This window comes from Drosophila obscura, unplaced genomic scaffold (genome assembly GCF_018151105.1).
Source record: "Drosophila obscura isolate BZ-5 IFL unplaced genomic scaffold, ASM1815110v1 contig_14, whole genome shotgun sequence".
Classification (NCBI taxonomy): Eukaryota; Metazoa; Arthropoda; class Insecta; order Diptera; family Drosophilidae; genus Drosophila; species Drosophila obscura.
The window spans coordinates 1,174,736-1,190,317 of NW_024542724.1; the positions used below are offsets into that span (position 1 = coordinate 1,174,736).

At 41.1% G+C, this 15,582-nt stretch overlaps 1 protein-coding gene across 1 annotated transcript; it reads right to left on the bottom strand.

Moving 5' to 3' along the window:
- Window positions 1–13,390: 13,390 nt before the first annotated feature.
- LOC111075160 (protein phosphatase inhibitor 2) lies at window positions 13,391–15,281 on the bottom strand. The gene is made up of 2 exons (XM_022368285.2): window positions 15,054–15,281; window positions 13,391–15,000 (listed from the first exon to the last, which is right to left on the bottom strand). The coding sequence occupies exon 2, from the start codon at window positions 14,334–14,336 to the stop codon at window positions 13,494–13,496; it is 843 nt and encodes a 280-aa protein (XP_022223977.1). The 5' UTR covers window positions 14,337–15,000; window positions 15,054–15,281; the 3' UTR covers window positions 13,391–13,493.
- Window positions 15,282–15,582: the final 301 nt, after the last annotated feature.

The window sequence follows — 15,582 nt, forward strand, 5'->3', positions numbered from 1 at the left end:
CCACTTCATACGCTTTTCTTTTGCCATCAAAAGCAACTCAAGCTGAACTGGCGCAGCAGGACTCGGAAGGACTCCTGCATAGCACTCCACTCATCCCTCTCCATTCGCCCAAAAACATCCACACTTTTTACATGGCTTATTTAGCATAATTACAGTCCATTACCTGGTCACGCTGTCTCCTCTTCAACCCCTCCCTGCACCGCTCCTCATGGGGGTTAGGCAAATTGCCGGACAGGCTCTCTTTCGGCCAGAGGTGCCATATGTTGTCAACTGGAAGTGGAAGTGGCACGTTGACCAAAAATGGCCAGCCGACACCGACAACACCCCCGTACTTGGCGGCGTACTTGCTTTTTTCGTAGGTAAAATGTAAATTTAATGAGAGAGTGCTGCATTGCAACGGGAAATATTTAGCAAACATTATTTACATCAAAGTGCAGGGGGAGGGAGGCGGCAACAGCTGCCACAAACAGCTACTGGAAAATACGATGGAAGACTATGAGAAGAAAGTATAAGGGTAATGGCATGATGGTGGCTATAAACATATTAATTGGGAATGGAATCTGGCAAAGAAATGTCCTATTCCGTCTTCCAGTCAAAGGAATTGCTATTTAGCAATTCAAGTTAAACGAACACCTCAATGGAATACGAGTACGAGTCCCATTGTCGATCAAAAATCAAAAACATTCCCTATACACAGAGGCCTACACCGTAGCCGAAAGTTAATTGAATCCTTTCCAATTTGTTTAAAGTTAACTGCGGTCAGTTGGTCAATTAAAGGGTCAAATGCCCACATCACTGACCATTGTCCGTGTCTGGATGTGGCACTGGGCAGGGAGCACAGGCAACTGGGGAACAGAACAAAAGTTGGTCTAGCATTTGACATTGGTTACGCTTTTTAGCCAGTTTAATTAAAATGCAAGTAGGCAATTTATATACACTCCGTGTGCCAGCATTCCGGGATGAAAGAGAAAGGCGCACTGGGAAAACAATGGGAGGGAGGGAGGCAGGGAGACAAAGAGGGAGGATTGTGTGGCAAGGCTGGTTGCCATTAGGCCAGGCCTTTTTGATTTATGTTTTTACACGCTTAAATGAACTGTGGTTCCCAGTCCTGACCAATCCACCCTATCCCTTGGTTGGCCTCTGCCATTGAAAAGTTTTGCACATGAATGAGTAAAACTCACACAAAGAGAAGAAAAAAGAGAGAGCGAAAGAGAGATGTAGAGGCAGAGTAAAAGAGACAGAAAAGGACTCAAAGTAGGTTGATAAAAATATATAAAATAAAAATGGAAAGCGTATTAAAAAGCGGAAAATGGTTTTTTTTTGTTTGTGCAAAGATTGAAGCGATTGAAGCTTCGTTTGCCATTCAATTTGACCAATTGGTTTGGCGGCTGATGATATTGAATTGCCTTTTTGTGGGCTGTAAGAGACCGTCCATATTAAGAGGATCAAAGGGTGTGAAACATATTTCGATGGCAAAACAGGGAACTGGCTGATGGAGATCGGTAATTCAGTCGCTCGATTCTGATCAGACTTCCTTGAACTGTGGGTAACATACGTGTGCTCTGCACACAAAATTCTTTAAAAAAAAACATTGATTCTTATCCTTTTTTGTGCACTTAATAACCTTCATACAAACTTTAATGGTTTCAAGTCGAACTAAAACATCTTTGAAGACAAAATCATGGAATTCAACTCAGAAACATCTTAAACATTTTCATTCTGCAGTGCATCTCAATAATGCATGCCCTGAACAACTGAGACATTAGCCAAGGCGACTGATGCTATTTGAAATTCCTCGGCCAAGAATCACACAAAAAAAAAGCAAGAGAAATGGACGATTATTTATGCGGCATTTAATGTTTTGTTTTCCTTTTTTGCTCCCTCTTTTTCTCTAGAAATCCCCTCAGCACGCAATACATTTCACAACTGCTTCATGACCTCTATCCCGGTCTGACTTCCACTCTTCCCCTCTATTTGCCATAGAAATCGAATAGAAATCGATGGTTGGGTGGTGGCTATTGGGAGCTGAACGCAGCGAAACGAGCCAAAATGCATTGTCAAACTATCAAATTCTTAAATTGCAACTGACAATCAAGTCACGTGCTGTACAGTGAGCCAAAGCACGGAAAAATAGAAGCAATGGAAACGTGAGAGGATGGTGTGGGTGAGTCCGAACTCCCCCCCAAACTCTGGATAATGCTTCTGGCTCTGAGTAAACTCTTGCGGTTGCTTTGACTTGAAGAACTCTACCGAAAGATCAATTTAAGACTATACTTATAGTGGACTCACCATAAGTAAGATTCTGTTCCTCCGGGGCTTAGATTTGGACAGCATAATTACTAATTACCTGAAAGAGTAGGTGACCCTGAGCTCCCCTTACTTCTGTACTTCCACGAAACACCTAACTGAAAGTGAAAGTGCTTCAAAGAAATGTATTTATTTAATCAACGATGTTGACTTTGCAGCATTCAAAATAGGGTTGCTTGACCAACACACAGACTCACACACACACACAGAAAACTGAGGATGGTTCGCCAAGGAAAGCGAAGCCACTTTCATTTTGCGGTTGAATAAAGTTTCCAATTTGCACTGCAAAGATATTTAAACTGTAATTAAAATGCAGAAGCGGTAGCAGCAGCAGCAGCAGCAGCGGCAGCCGCAGCCACAGAATCCAAGGCGAAAGGTGGCAGGCAGACCTGCGAGCTGCTGCACTCATTCTTATTTAGATAAACAACTTTAACTCAATTTGCAGCTGCTGCCAGGGGTTTTTCCACTGATGAAGCTGCGCCGAAAAAATATTTACACAGGTCTAATTGAATTTTCAATTAAGTCGCGCTGCAAATGCCAGCAAGCCATTCGGCCAGGCCTTGGAGTGAGAAAAATTACACAAAAAACAAGAAATGAAAAACGAAACGAAACGAGTCCCGAAGCTGGCCAAATGAGGCGTACAACAAATATTAAGCATACGCCGTGTGCAACCGCAGAGTGCAAACGCAAACCCCAAAAAGATAGAAAATGAGGGTAAGGCGGGCAAAGCCAGGGGAGAAAGAAATCCATTAGCCAAAGTGTGCAAATATAAAAGAGAGGGCTCCGAATACCTTTTTGGGCCTAGGCGCAAATGAAACCAACGACATGCAAATAAACAAGTTACACACCCGAAAAAGTCAACCAAATAGCAAATACAGCGAACAAAAAAAAACCCAAAAGTGGGGTGGGAAAAATGAAAACCCGGCGAAGCAAAATGCGCCATCAACAGTCAGATTTGCATGTTGCTGATAGAAGGGAAGTACGGATTCTGGTGTGGAGTGTGAAAGGCAGGAAGTCGAGTGGAGTGGAGTGCAGCAGTGAGGCTGCCCAGCTGTTCACAAATTGTAGCCATATAAAGGAAACTTGTATGTGCCATGTGAAAGCATCACCAGTGTTGGCTAACCAATACTCGAGGCATTACCGATTCCCGTGTTGAGTAATGAAATTGCTAAACGCCAAATAAAAACTAGCACTAGTTGCACACAGTTTGCATTTAATTAAAACAAATATTGCTTTAAAATCTGATCAATGAGAAAATTTGCATTCAAAGTACGCTAAAATCGGAATTAATTAATTATAGCTATAATGAATAAATCAGTCTAAAAATGACTCTTTATTTTGAGCTATAAAATCTAGCTTTTAAAACCGCTAGACTGAACAGCATCTCTGAGCCGCACACACATGCAGCCATAAAAGTTTACAAGTGCGAAATTGCATTTCATGAAAGTGTCCTTGGCTTTGCTATGAGAACACAATTTTCTCCATTTTTTTTATTTTTTTACACAGTATACGCAGAGTGTAAGAGTACTTTTTATGTAACGTAACAGGCAAGAAAAACTATTTGCCACTAGATAAAGTACAGGTAAAAATATTCATCATTGAAGTTTGAATAAAAAAAAATCTCATTGGTATTAACAACATTTTCTTGAAAAATATCAAAGAATATCCTTCGATTCTCACTGACGAGGTATCTTGTAGTCCGTACAATGTTTTTTAGCTACTGTACTTATTTTTTCCCGCACTTTGCTTGTTGTTGTTTGACTTTTGTCAGAGGTTTTTTGCCGCCTTTTCGTCGTTGTAGTCGCCGTCGCCGCCAACGCTTTTTAAATTCACTTATTCAAATTTTCTTTTAGGCGACCACACAAACCCACTCACATGCATTGTTTGGACATGTCACGTGCATAACGAATTTGTTACCGAAATCTGTTTTTGATTTAGTGAACAGCTTGCACATTTTCTGCCCATGCCTCTGCCTCAGCCTTTGCCCGTTTGCTTCTTCTGCTTTTGCATTTTTTGCTTCTCCTGCAATGCTCTCTTTTTTGTATGTGTTTGTCGAGCAGAACTTGAAATAAATTGAATTTGCCAGTTCGGTCCAACAAAAAGTGCTTGTCCAACACTGGTTAGCTGGTAATCAAAAGCTTTTGGCAAAAAAAACTTTTCCCTGCTCTGCTTCTGCTGTGACTTCAATCAAATCAGCATTTTTGTTGCCCTGATTAATGTACTTGTGCCGAAGAAATCAATCAATTCTTCAAAAGTTTCTTTCTCGTTTGCTTAGATTTTTATTGCTTTCGCTCACTTTAATTATACCCAGCACTTGCGGAGAACAAGGGTGTATTGTATTCGTCTGGACGTACGTTACAGGCATTTCCCACTCATAAAGACTGTGTACAGAAAACAGTCTTTCTCTTTAATATAGATTGGTATTCAACTATTTGTATTTTTGCCAATCCTCTAATTGCTTGTCCGAATGGTGACCCAGTGAATTAAAATCTGTGGTGACTTCAAAGGCGGTTAATCAGTTATTATATTTATGGAGCCGAGATATAGGGCTTCCATTTAGTAGGGTTTTTATGGAGTAAATACATCTAAATATCTGCAAAATGGATTGGTTGGCTATTTCTGATGAGCCCCGTTTACACGCAGTACTTGCACCCGAAAAACTGTGCTAAATAACGGGTATCATACACTCCGAATGTCGACTATAATTTTCGCACTGGATTATTCTTCGTGTTTTACTGCCTCTGCTTTTTCTGGCTCAAGTGTAAATGCGGCACGAGTGGACCTAATTAACACGTCCATACATCAATCATCTGGCAAGCGAAGGAAGAAGAGTTCAGCGATGCGGATTATTGTGCGTAAATTACTCAGCTGGTCTGGCATTTTGTATGTGGCAGTGTGGGGGTAAGGGTAGGAGTATATGTATGGCTCCAGCACGTGACGTTTGCTTTTAGCTTTAAGCTTTTGCCCTCTCGCCTCGCTTTAAGTTTTGCGCATTTCGCATTCGTGACGCTCGTCAACGTCATTGTCGTGGTCTGTCATGTTAAGTTTTCTAAAGTTGTTCCCATGCTAAAATGTCAGTTTGCATTTTGTTGCGCTGAGGCATCACACGGCACGCAGCGGTGTGGGGGGTTTTGGGTTGCGTTTTGGATGGTTGAAGCGTTTGGGGGTCAGGTCAGCCCGGAGCTGCTGCTGGGCGCTGTGGCGCTTATAAATGACATGACATCAAAGCGTAACAAGCGGCACTAAATCTAAACGACACACAAACACACACACACACACACAGACACAGGCACAGGCACATGGAACCTCACTCCAACAGACGGACAGCTGCAGAGCTGTTAAGTCTCCGCCGGACAGGCAGGATGAGGACCCGCTTGTGGCTCTGTGGTAGTGAGGTCTGCTACTGGTTTTAGCTTTTTTTTGGTTTTTGGGTTTTTGTTCTTCATGTTTTCTGGGGTGCCAAAAATTGCCGGAAATTCAATCAAATTTTGCACTTGTAGGTGAGTGAACAACTGTGGCTTGTAGTAGAATGGTAGCTGGGAGGTAAAATGGATTCCCATCTTTAAAATTCACTCTCTGAGAATATGCAGCATGTGCAGTACTTACTAAATTTTTGGCTAAATAATGTGGAGAATATTGGAGCTACTCGGAAAGACCTTTTATGTGAACAGCTTTGGCAGAAAATACCGAACCATTTTCGTTTCGAAAAATCTTGACAATATCTTTAAAAACTTAAATACTTTGTTTTAAATTTAGTTCCTTTCTGCTGGCATTTTTCCGTAATCAAAACTTTAATATTGCCCCGACAAAACGGCACATGAAAAACGGGGAGGAATTGCTGATAGATGGCCGTTTGTCAGGTTAAAATTGAATTTTTAACGCCATAAAATCAATGAAAAATATTTTTGTCCAATAACCTTTTGTCAGCTAAAAACAAATAATTTTCATGTATATTTATTTTAGCGTTTCGTGCATAAATTTAATGGCAAACAGACAGGAAAATACCATACATACTCGTACTTTAAATTATTGCCACTCATATGTATGTATGGGCTGGGTTGTCTATATAATATATCCCCTCTCTACTATATGGTATGCCTTTTTTGTGCACAGTGGGATTTCAGAGAAGAGCTGTGCAAACAAATGTTGTCCTGCCAGACTGGAATTTTGGTTTGCAAAAATTCTTCCCAGCTGGAAGAGTAGTTTACAAAAAAAAAACAGGAGAGTGGAAAAGTGGGGAAAAGTGAAAAACAAATCCAATCTATGGCCTGCTCCGGTCAGTCAGTCAATGGTTTGTGCTGAAGAGAAATTCAAATATTGTAGAATAATGGCAAAATGAAAGTATTTTCATTCAATTTTTTTTAGTTTGTCCGTATTGCTTTGTTGGGCAAACACTTTTCGCTGTCCACCTCTCTATCCCTTTTATCCCGTATCCACTTTCAAAGGAACCCGTCGCCCATTCGCCATCCCATTGTTGGCCGACCGACCCCCCCCCCGGGAATGGAATCGACAATTCACACAATCGGCAAAACAAAAGCCGAGCGCTTTTTCTCTATTACAGATGGCAATCGAATTCGGAGTAAAATATACTATGGCCATGCGTACGGTAATACGTACCGTACCGTATAAGCCTCGATACCAAAAACGATTCGATTATGGACATTTGAGAAGTTAAAAGCGATTATAAAATCGATGCAATGACCGTTAACCAATCCTGAAATGGTAAAAACTTACACGAAACTGGAAAATTGCCAATCTGTTGAAATGAAATTACAGGCTTTGTGTTTCTTCATCTCATAAATCGAATACCGTTGACTCTTGAAAGCGTTTCTCATGCATTTTGAGTTTTTTAATATGTTTCCATCTAACGCCCAATTACATATAGCCTTGCCTTTCATTAGTGAAGGGAACAATTCATATTTATTTATATGTTCTTATTGAATGAACATATTTTTCACATATATAACACTGAATTACTTAAATGTTTAACGTTGTTTACGGCTTGACTTTGTTAATTTAATTTCTGCATTCCGTCAAGTGAAAGTTTTCCCGCTCCCAGTTCCGGTCCAACTTGTGAATTATAACACCATTTTAGATACTTAGATACACATCTACACATGTATGTGTATGTGGGCTCTCTGTATATGTACTGAGGTTGCAAAACTTTCGCAACTGTTCAAAAAGTTGAGGCCGTGTTAAGCCAAAGTAGTTTAGCCATGGGATTTTTGCACTTCTTGTAGCCAGGAAATGTTTACATATGCGCATAAAGATGCAGCCCCATACCGTACCCTCTGCCTCTACCCACTCGTACTATCGCTGGCACTATCCAAACAGACAGGAAAGGATTCTCGGGGCAGCGAAAGACAGTCGGGAGTGGGGTGAGTGGGGCGAGAAAACTTTGTTTCATTCGTTATAAATTGTGGACACTGCGGCAAAGGAAATATCATTTGCGCTAAGTAGGCAGATGACAGTGAAGAACGAGTATGTAGCATTTTATATGCACACATTTATACAGACGTACAACGGTTACTTAACAAATACAAGCAAATATGTAGATGTTAATTTTTAATTTAAATTTTGAATAGGGATCCATAACATTAAAGAGCCGCTAAATTAAGATGCAATAATCCTTGTAACCACAATATTGCCTGAGATTTCTGTTTGTGGAAGGATATTTATATTTCACTGGCACGTAAGCCAAAAGGTACTAATTTAATATTTTAAACACCTGGGAATACTTTTTATCGGTATACAACACACTTTGATCAATATTTGTTTGAATTATTTGTTTATTCCAGGGGATGTTCCTTTGGTGATGTGAATCGTCACATATCGAACTAGGTTTAGCTTTAAATCATTCCAGTTCCTATTATTTATATTCATATATCGACAGCCGTTCCTTAATATTCATCGTTTCCAATCAATTTCCCATAATTTATGCCAAAACATTAAAATATTCATGCGTGCTGCAGTAGGAAATTATTTTCCAGGGACAGGTAGAGAGAGGGAAAATGGTTTTTTCAGCTGCCGTGAATTAACCAAACAAGTCACGCCACTGAGTTTGGTGTTGGTCCTGATCCTGGGTCTCCTGAAACAGGGACAGCTGGCTCTCTAATAGATTACCTTATCCGTTAATTGATTACAAATAAACACAAACATAGAAAGAGGCAAGATAGCGACTTTGTCACTGGACCTGGACCTTATCCTCGCTACGTGCTCGACTTTATCCTGCGTGCATTTTCATATTTGTTTAGGCGAGAGTCAGCTAACCGAAAAAAGGGGTGACCTGTGCGTGACCCTGACCTCAGGCCGCACACCCCGTGACCTCGCCATACCTGACCCACCCCAAGCCATTGTTTAACCAGGTGCCTTGGACTTGGCTTGAACCTGGACCGCCAGCGACACTCCGGAAAATCAACAAACTTAAAACTACATAAATCTTTATTAGCTTTTCTATCGAGTCCAGAGGGAGCATACACGAACTGTGTGCATGGAAAACCCCTAGACGAGTGGCAATCAATTAAACAATGTCACTTGCTTGCCACACTTGCAACTTTCCATTTACATGACGCTGAGCGTTGCAGTGGTGGAGGATTTAGTGGGCGGAGACGGAGTTTCGGATGGGACTCAGCGGACGCCAGTCGCTGACCAGCTCCTAATGATGCTGATGGGCTGGCACACTCTTCTATGCGCTTCTTCCCCTCTTATTTCTATATTTAGTTCTGCTCACTCCAAGCACTGATATGCACATTAACCCATTGAGTTTAAAGATTAAACTATATATGCGATTTATATGAGACCATTCAGAAGACAGACAAATGTTTCTGTATTTACTGATAGTCTTTATTCATGCCGATCATAATTTCCAACTTGAATTAGTTTGATAACATTAAGATAAATAATATAATAAGTCGGCGACACTTACGTACAAAGTGGATTGAAATCTTTCTTATTCAGCATTAAAAATAATTTCATTCATGACTTATGTACATGAATAATTTAATTCGATATCATCTAGAAATATAAATTACTCCACTTACTTTTTATACCCGTACTCAAAAAGAGTTATGGGGTGTATTGTATTTGTGGTCTGTTCATCTGTCCGTTCTGATGAGCGCCTAGTTCTCAGAGACTATAAGAGCTAGAGCAACCAAATTTTCATTCCAGATCCCAAGGCCGCTCAATGGGTTAACGCTGGCCTCATGTGATATCACTCTGCTACAAGTGTATTTCAAAATTTCACATTGTGTATGTAGAATCTACATTTCAGATGTGGAATAGACATTATAGATGTAGATAACAGAAGTAGCAAAAAAATGTAAAAAAAAAAAATATTTTAAGCTTCCAAATAAATCATAAGCTCACAAAATTTATATACTGACTGAGTACGGGTATAAAAGTAGAGTCGTGTCCACAGAGGCGACTCACACATTCTTTCTTGTTACTTATAAGTATGTACAATATCTACTTACATAGTTTTATTCTGAATCAGCAAAATATTTTGCTATATTGAAACCGAGACTTCAAACTCTTACAAGCATAAGTCTTAAAATTCAGAAAGTCATACCAACTCTTCTAAACGGTTTAAAAGTGTTTTGGAAACGCTTTCAGCTACTATGATTGATATGACAATCAATTCTCTACCAAACTCTCCTCGACATGAATCTCCCTGTATTATTTTTGCCATTCATTTTGGCATCTAAGCTCTTTGTTGGCGCCTTGCCTTGCCGATCCCAAGGCCGCTCAATGGGTTAACGCTGGCCTGGCAAGGCAATCCATTTAGTTGTCTGGTGGCGAGGGGTATATGTGATGAGGCTGTGTTCTGCGCCATCGCTTGGGCATTTTATAATTTATCAAAATGAAAATTGATGCCACACGAAGCAAATGCAACTCAAGTGGCCCAGCACACTCTTAACCCGCTGCTGTCTCTCACAGGGCCTGCCTTGCGTGCCATGGTCGTAGCCATGGCCGGAGCTGCAACAGGAGTTGGTGCGGTAGCTGGTGCTGCATGCCACACGAAATGCCATCGCAAATAGCGGAAATTCCTTGGCAAATATTTAGACCAACTTTTTTTTAGTGACACGCGCTCAGGTTGAGGTCCAGCACAGGACCTCCAGCTTTAAAGCTTTCCTTATGCCTTGCCATTGTCTTGTTGTACTCTTTTCCCTCTTTCGTATTCTTTTGTTTTATTACCCTGTGCTCATTGGAGATGGTATAATAGACAGATGATAATATATGGGATACCTTTTGGGAAATCAGAATCACCCTTCCTGTCACCCGAACCACCTGTCCTTTCATTCTCCGTTTAAACGTTCCCTTAAGCGTTAAGCAAATCAAATTAAATGTTGCCTCAATCTATACCTTCGATTCAGCGTAATAATGGGTATCTTTTGGTTGGTATACTCAACTGCAGCATAACTTCTCCTTACACTGAGACAAAACTGGCAAAGTGTAAAGAATTAAACCAGTTTAAATGAAATATTCAGTTTTTACTTTCACGTTCAATGAAATTAAATAGACTTCACATAAATATATTTTAAATATATGTATATATATGTATTTAAATCAAATATATTAATTTGTTCGGTAAAACTAACTGCCCTGCCAATTAAATAAAATATTAATTTTCAAGAGCAAATGAGTGCACAATATTTTTTATCAATTCGTCTTTAGATTACATGATTGTGTGAAAACTATTGTGCCCAAATCTAAGCTGCATCATTGCAGCAGTCCACTTTGTAGTACACTTTTCCTTCGATTTAAAATGTTGTACTGAATTGTTGACCAATTTCTGCAATTATTAACTATTTCCGTTGCTCCGAACGAGCAATTGAATGTGCGAATGGACTTCAGGAACACGTTTGAATCAGTATCAGTGCCGATGAAAAATGGCGGGTGTTAGGAGGCTGAAAAATGCAACAAAAATTTTAGTAAGATCTGTTGAGCCGTTTGGGAGGAGTCCAACCACAACCATCGTTATTTAATTGATAAGTTGTAACTTTCTTTAAACAATTATAACACTTTTAATCTAAGTGTAAGGCCATTCGATTCACAGGGCTTTTTTCTGGGTGTATTGTTGTTCTTTTTCGGACAGTCGGCATTTATGCCAGTTAAGTTGTTGGCCAGTTCGTGACTGCTGGCGGCCTTTATTTGCGCTTGCATTTTCATTTGTGCCTGTAAATAGCATTAAAAATAATTTTCCGGCTTAAAAACGCTCCACACGAACAGGCGAAAAGTGGTTGAGCTGGAGCTGGAGCAGAGGAGCTGAAGAGCGCTGACAGCCGGACGGGCTTATGCACTTAATGAAATGTACACGGCAATTGTTACGGAGACGGAGAAAGCGGAAGCGTAGCAGGAGACAGACCCGGAGCCGGAGCCGGAGATGGATGCCGGAGACCCAGATGGGGACAAAGATGCTGCGGCTCTTCCCTGGTCGAGGTCGGGTTTTGCGTTTGCGTTTGCGTTTGCAGTTGCGTTGTCTGGGCCATCAATTGGAGCCAACTTAAATTTCATTTCGCCCATCGTTCCTGGCCAAATGGCAAGTTCGCATTAAAGGCTTTCCGCCATGCAATCTTGGGTTGGGAGTGGGCTCCCTGTTGTTTACCATTTTAAGTGTTTTTCGAGTTAAACGCATTTAAAAGCCTTGTCAAACGTATCCAATATGCAATTAATAAGCATCAATTTGGACATTCATTTTCGCATCTTAGCTCTTTGTTGGCACCTTGTCTTGTCGGTGGCGGCGGAGAAGCGGATATGGGATGCCTGTACAAGGTTTTTGGAACTGCAGTAGACAGAGGAAATGAAGCAAGTGTAGGTTGAAGAGATCCTTTCTCGGATGATAAACTGCAAGGCGAGGCATTGCCAATACTTAAATATGTACATAGTTATTATAAGATATAATTTATAACTTTAGAATTTCCGTGTTAAAGGTCAAACTCTGTTGAATCATTGTTTTTTTAATCATTTCTTTGACCTGTTATATATCTTGTAATAAATAACTATTGTAAATTATTTAAATTCCCAAATTAATGTCACACTCATTTCAACTGACTTTGTCTTAATTGACCAAGGTCAATTTCCTACACCAACATTTCTCAACTTTGTCCATTTAGTTTTCGCCACACTGAAGTGTTCGCAAATAAATCTAATTGAAATCTATTCAATGATAACATGACCCCCATGAATATTCATGACACTTTCCGCTCATCGCCCTACAATCCTTGGGCAGGCTTGTGTTGTTCTTTCATTTGCAAATGAATTGGCCAAAGCTGAATAATAATAAAACCGAAAATGCCTCGAACATTTCATGGATGAATTAAACATTTTCCATAATTATTTTAAATGATTTTCAGGTGTAAAATCCCAGGCATTATCTTAAATGTTGGCACTCTGATTTCAGCACAGCTCTGAACGCTGAATCCAAGATGCGAACAATGTGAGTAAATCAAAATGAATTCGTTTCAAACAATGGCCAGGCGATGGCGATGGGCCGGAAGGAAAACTCCTCTGGGCTTCAGCCTGCCAAAAGGAATTTTCAATTACAAAACAAAATGCCGAAATAAGTTATTAGACAAAACTTTGGCCAAGTGGCATCGTTAGGGTGTCCCTGTATCTGTGAATATCTATCTGCCTGGCTAATGGTAATTACAGGCAGGTCAAGGCGTAATTAAATATTCTGCCAGCCAAATGAACTTGGACAGGAAGAGTGCCTGACAGTGGAGCTCTAATCATATCAGCATCACAACAATTAGCCCGGCCCAAGGTATTTCTAGCTCTTATTGGTATAAGCCGCTTATTTGGGGGGTGAAAGTCAAGCGAATTGAAAGAGGAATTTCAATTGTAAGGTTGAAAATGTCTTCGAAGGGAAGCCTCTTTAATGTGTGGGACTGACAAGGTACAAGGTACTTTCTACGAAAGGTATAGACAAAATGATAATCTCCATTGATTTACGTTGAATATCTATGGCTTACACATTCTGAATATCTTTTGAACAGGAAAAGGATTGAGGCTAAAGCTGACAGAGGAAGAACTAAAATACAACCATACAACCCATGGATAAACAAATTAAGCTACGAATTGAAATGGACTTTCCATGCTGATGATTAATTTTTTGCAATAAACAGAATAATTTCAACAAATCAAGCGAAAAGCCAAAAGCAGCCTGAAAAATGAATTTAATGCATCCTTTACTCGCGGCTGGGTGTCGCGTCCTTCTTGTCCTTCTGGTGGGGGTCATGATGAACCACGATAGAGGTATTGGGCACACGGACAGGCTTGGTCGCCGAATATTCCTCGCGTCCGAGAAGCGAGGGCATGCTTCGCATATAGCCGAGCGAAGCAATCTGGAGGGCCTCTTGGGTTTCGTCGGGACGTGGGGCTTTAGTCTCGGCAGACAGCCGCTGGTAGCACGGGTGGCTGGGATCAAAGCCCGGCTCAAGCTCGATGATTTCGCCCTCGAAATCAGTCTGATTCTGTGTCGGAGAGCTGTGATCAAATAACTGGGTGTCTTCATCCAACATGTCGGTGTCCGACTGCGGGCAGGTCTCCAGTATGCAGGAGCTCGTCTCAGACTCATAGCTCGCCTCTGAGGTGCTCATGTCAGCGAACTCCTCGGCAATTAGGCGCCGGGCCAGCGGTACCGATAAGTACTCCTTGTAGTGCAGCTTGCGGCGACGCTCGAACTCCAGGCGCCGCACCTTCTCTTCCACGGACTCGGGGAAGTCGTCGTCATCCGACGAGTCATCAGAGTCCTGCTCCATGCCAAAGGAAGGCGTCTCCGACTGCGAGGTTAGGCGCAGCTTCTCTATCAGCTCAACAGTATCCAGCTCCTTGGGCAGGTCATCCTCAAACACGAACGGGGTCTTCGGCTCGTCAATGATCATGTGTCCATAGGTCTTGCCTACCGGATGGAAGGTCTGCAGCACATTTAGCTCATCGAACTTGGCCGTCTTCTGGCCTGCTTGCGGCTGTACCCCGCTGCTGCCACCCTTCAGTATACCCTTCACATCTTCAGAGTTCATTGTATCCATGGGAATGTATGTATATCGCTTGTAAAATAAATTGTGTAATAAATTGTGAACTTTATTGAAAAGTTAGACGTGTGTTTCTGATATTCTATATGTCTGTATATCCGTACGAGTGATGTGTACGACTGTTTGATTTTTTTAATTCTGAAAGGTAACAGACTGCAAAGGTTACTCCTTACTCCCCTTTCTGTTTTTTTTCAGAGTGCAAATTTATATATTAAAATTCCCCAGTGGAACGGAACTCCCTCCCATGGGGATTATCCGCTGCAAATGAAATTTCATAAATTAGAAACCGATTCGCTCTTCCAGCTCTTCCACGCCACTAAACAGACAACAAGGAATCCCCAATGCATGCCACAAAAGTAGATTCTGTCTACCTTCAAATTACCCGTCGTCGTTCCTTTATTGCAGTCCCTGCATAATCCTTTTTGTTTGGCTGCAGGATGTCAAGCACTCCTCCGTGTACTGCATTCTCGATGCTTCATACTCCAAGAGCTGTTTGCAATCGCAGCCATCAGACCACAAAGTAAACTCATTTTGACGTGTCCTGGCTGTGGATGAGGATGAGCAAGGGGATGTCAAGAAGACCCAATCGGTGAAGAGGAGTCCCGGGTATACTATATTCGAGTGGAGTCAGAGCAACGCTTCATTTTGCATTATTGATGCTCTGAACCGGAGTTTTTGTTATTGATGTAAACATATTCATCACAAACATACTACCTCTGACAGCGGAAAAGAGCGGGAGAGTGGGCCACCGGGAGCTGTGTTGCAGTTGCAGTTGGTTCTGTGGCAGCTGCCACTTCAAAACGCTTCACTGCACACAATTTTTTTCCCCACTGCCTTTGCACAAACGTTGCCGCGCCTGACTGAGACGGGACGCGACGGGGTCAGGGTGCATGTATTGCGAATTGATTGCAGCACATTATTTCACAATTTTGCCAGCAAATAAACAAGCCTTTTGGCACAGTCTGTTCAGGCGAGCCCATGCACTGCAAAGAATGGTAAATAAGTTTTTGAAAATATTTAAATAAGTAACAAGAGTATATTTGGTAATCAGCAACACCGTTACTCAAATAGAACCGCTAACACTTGGCTGTTTAGGGGATTAAAAAATCCTTTTTAAAACAGTTTGAATCTGAAAAATTTTATAAACTTTATTAAATTTTTAAAAATATTAAAAATAATTTTACAGAACCCACGAGAGTCAAAAAAACCTGGGGAATGTGTTTCTAAACTAGAATGTATTCCC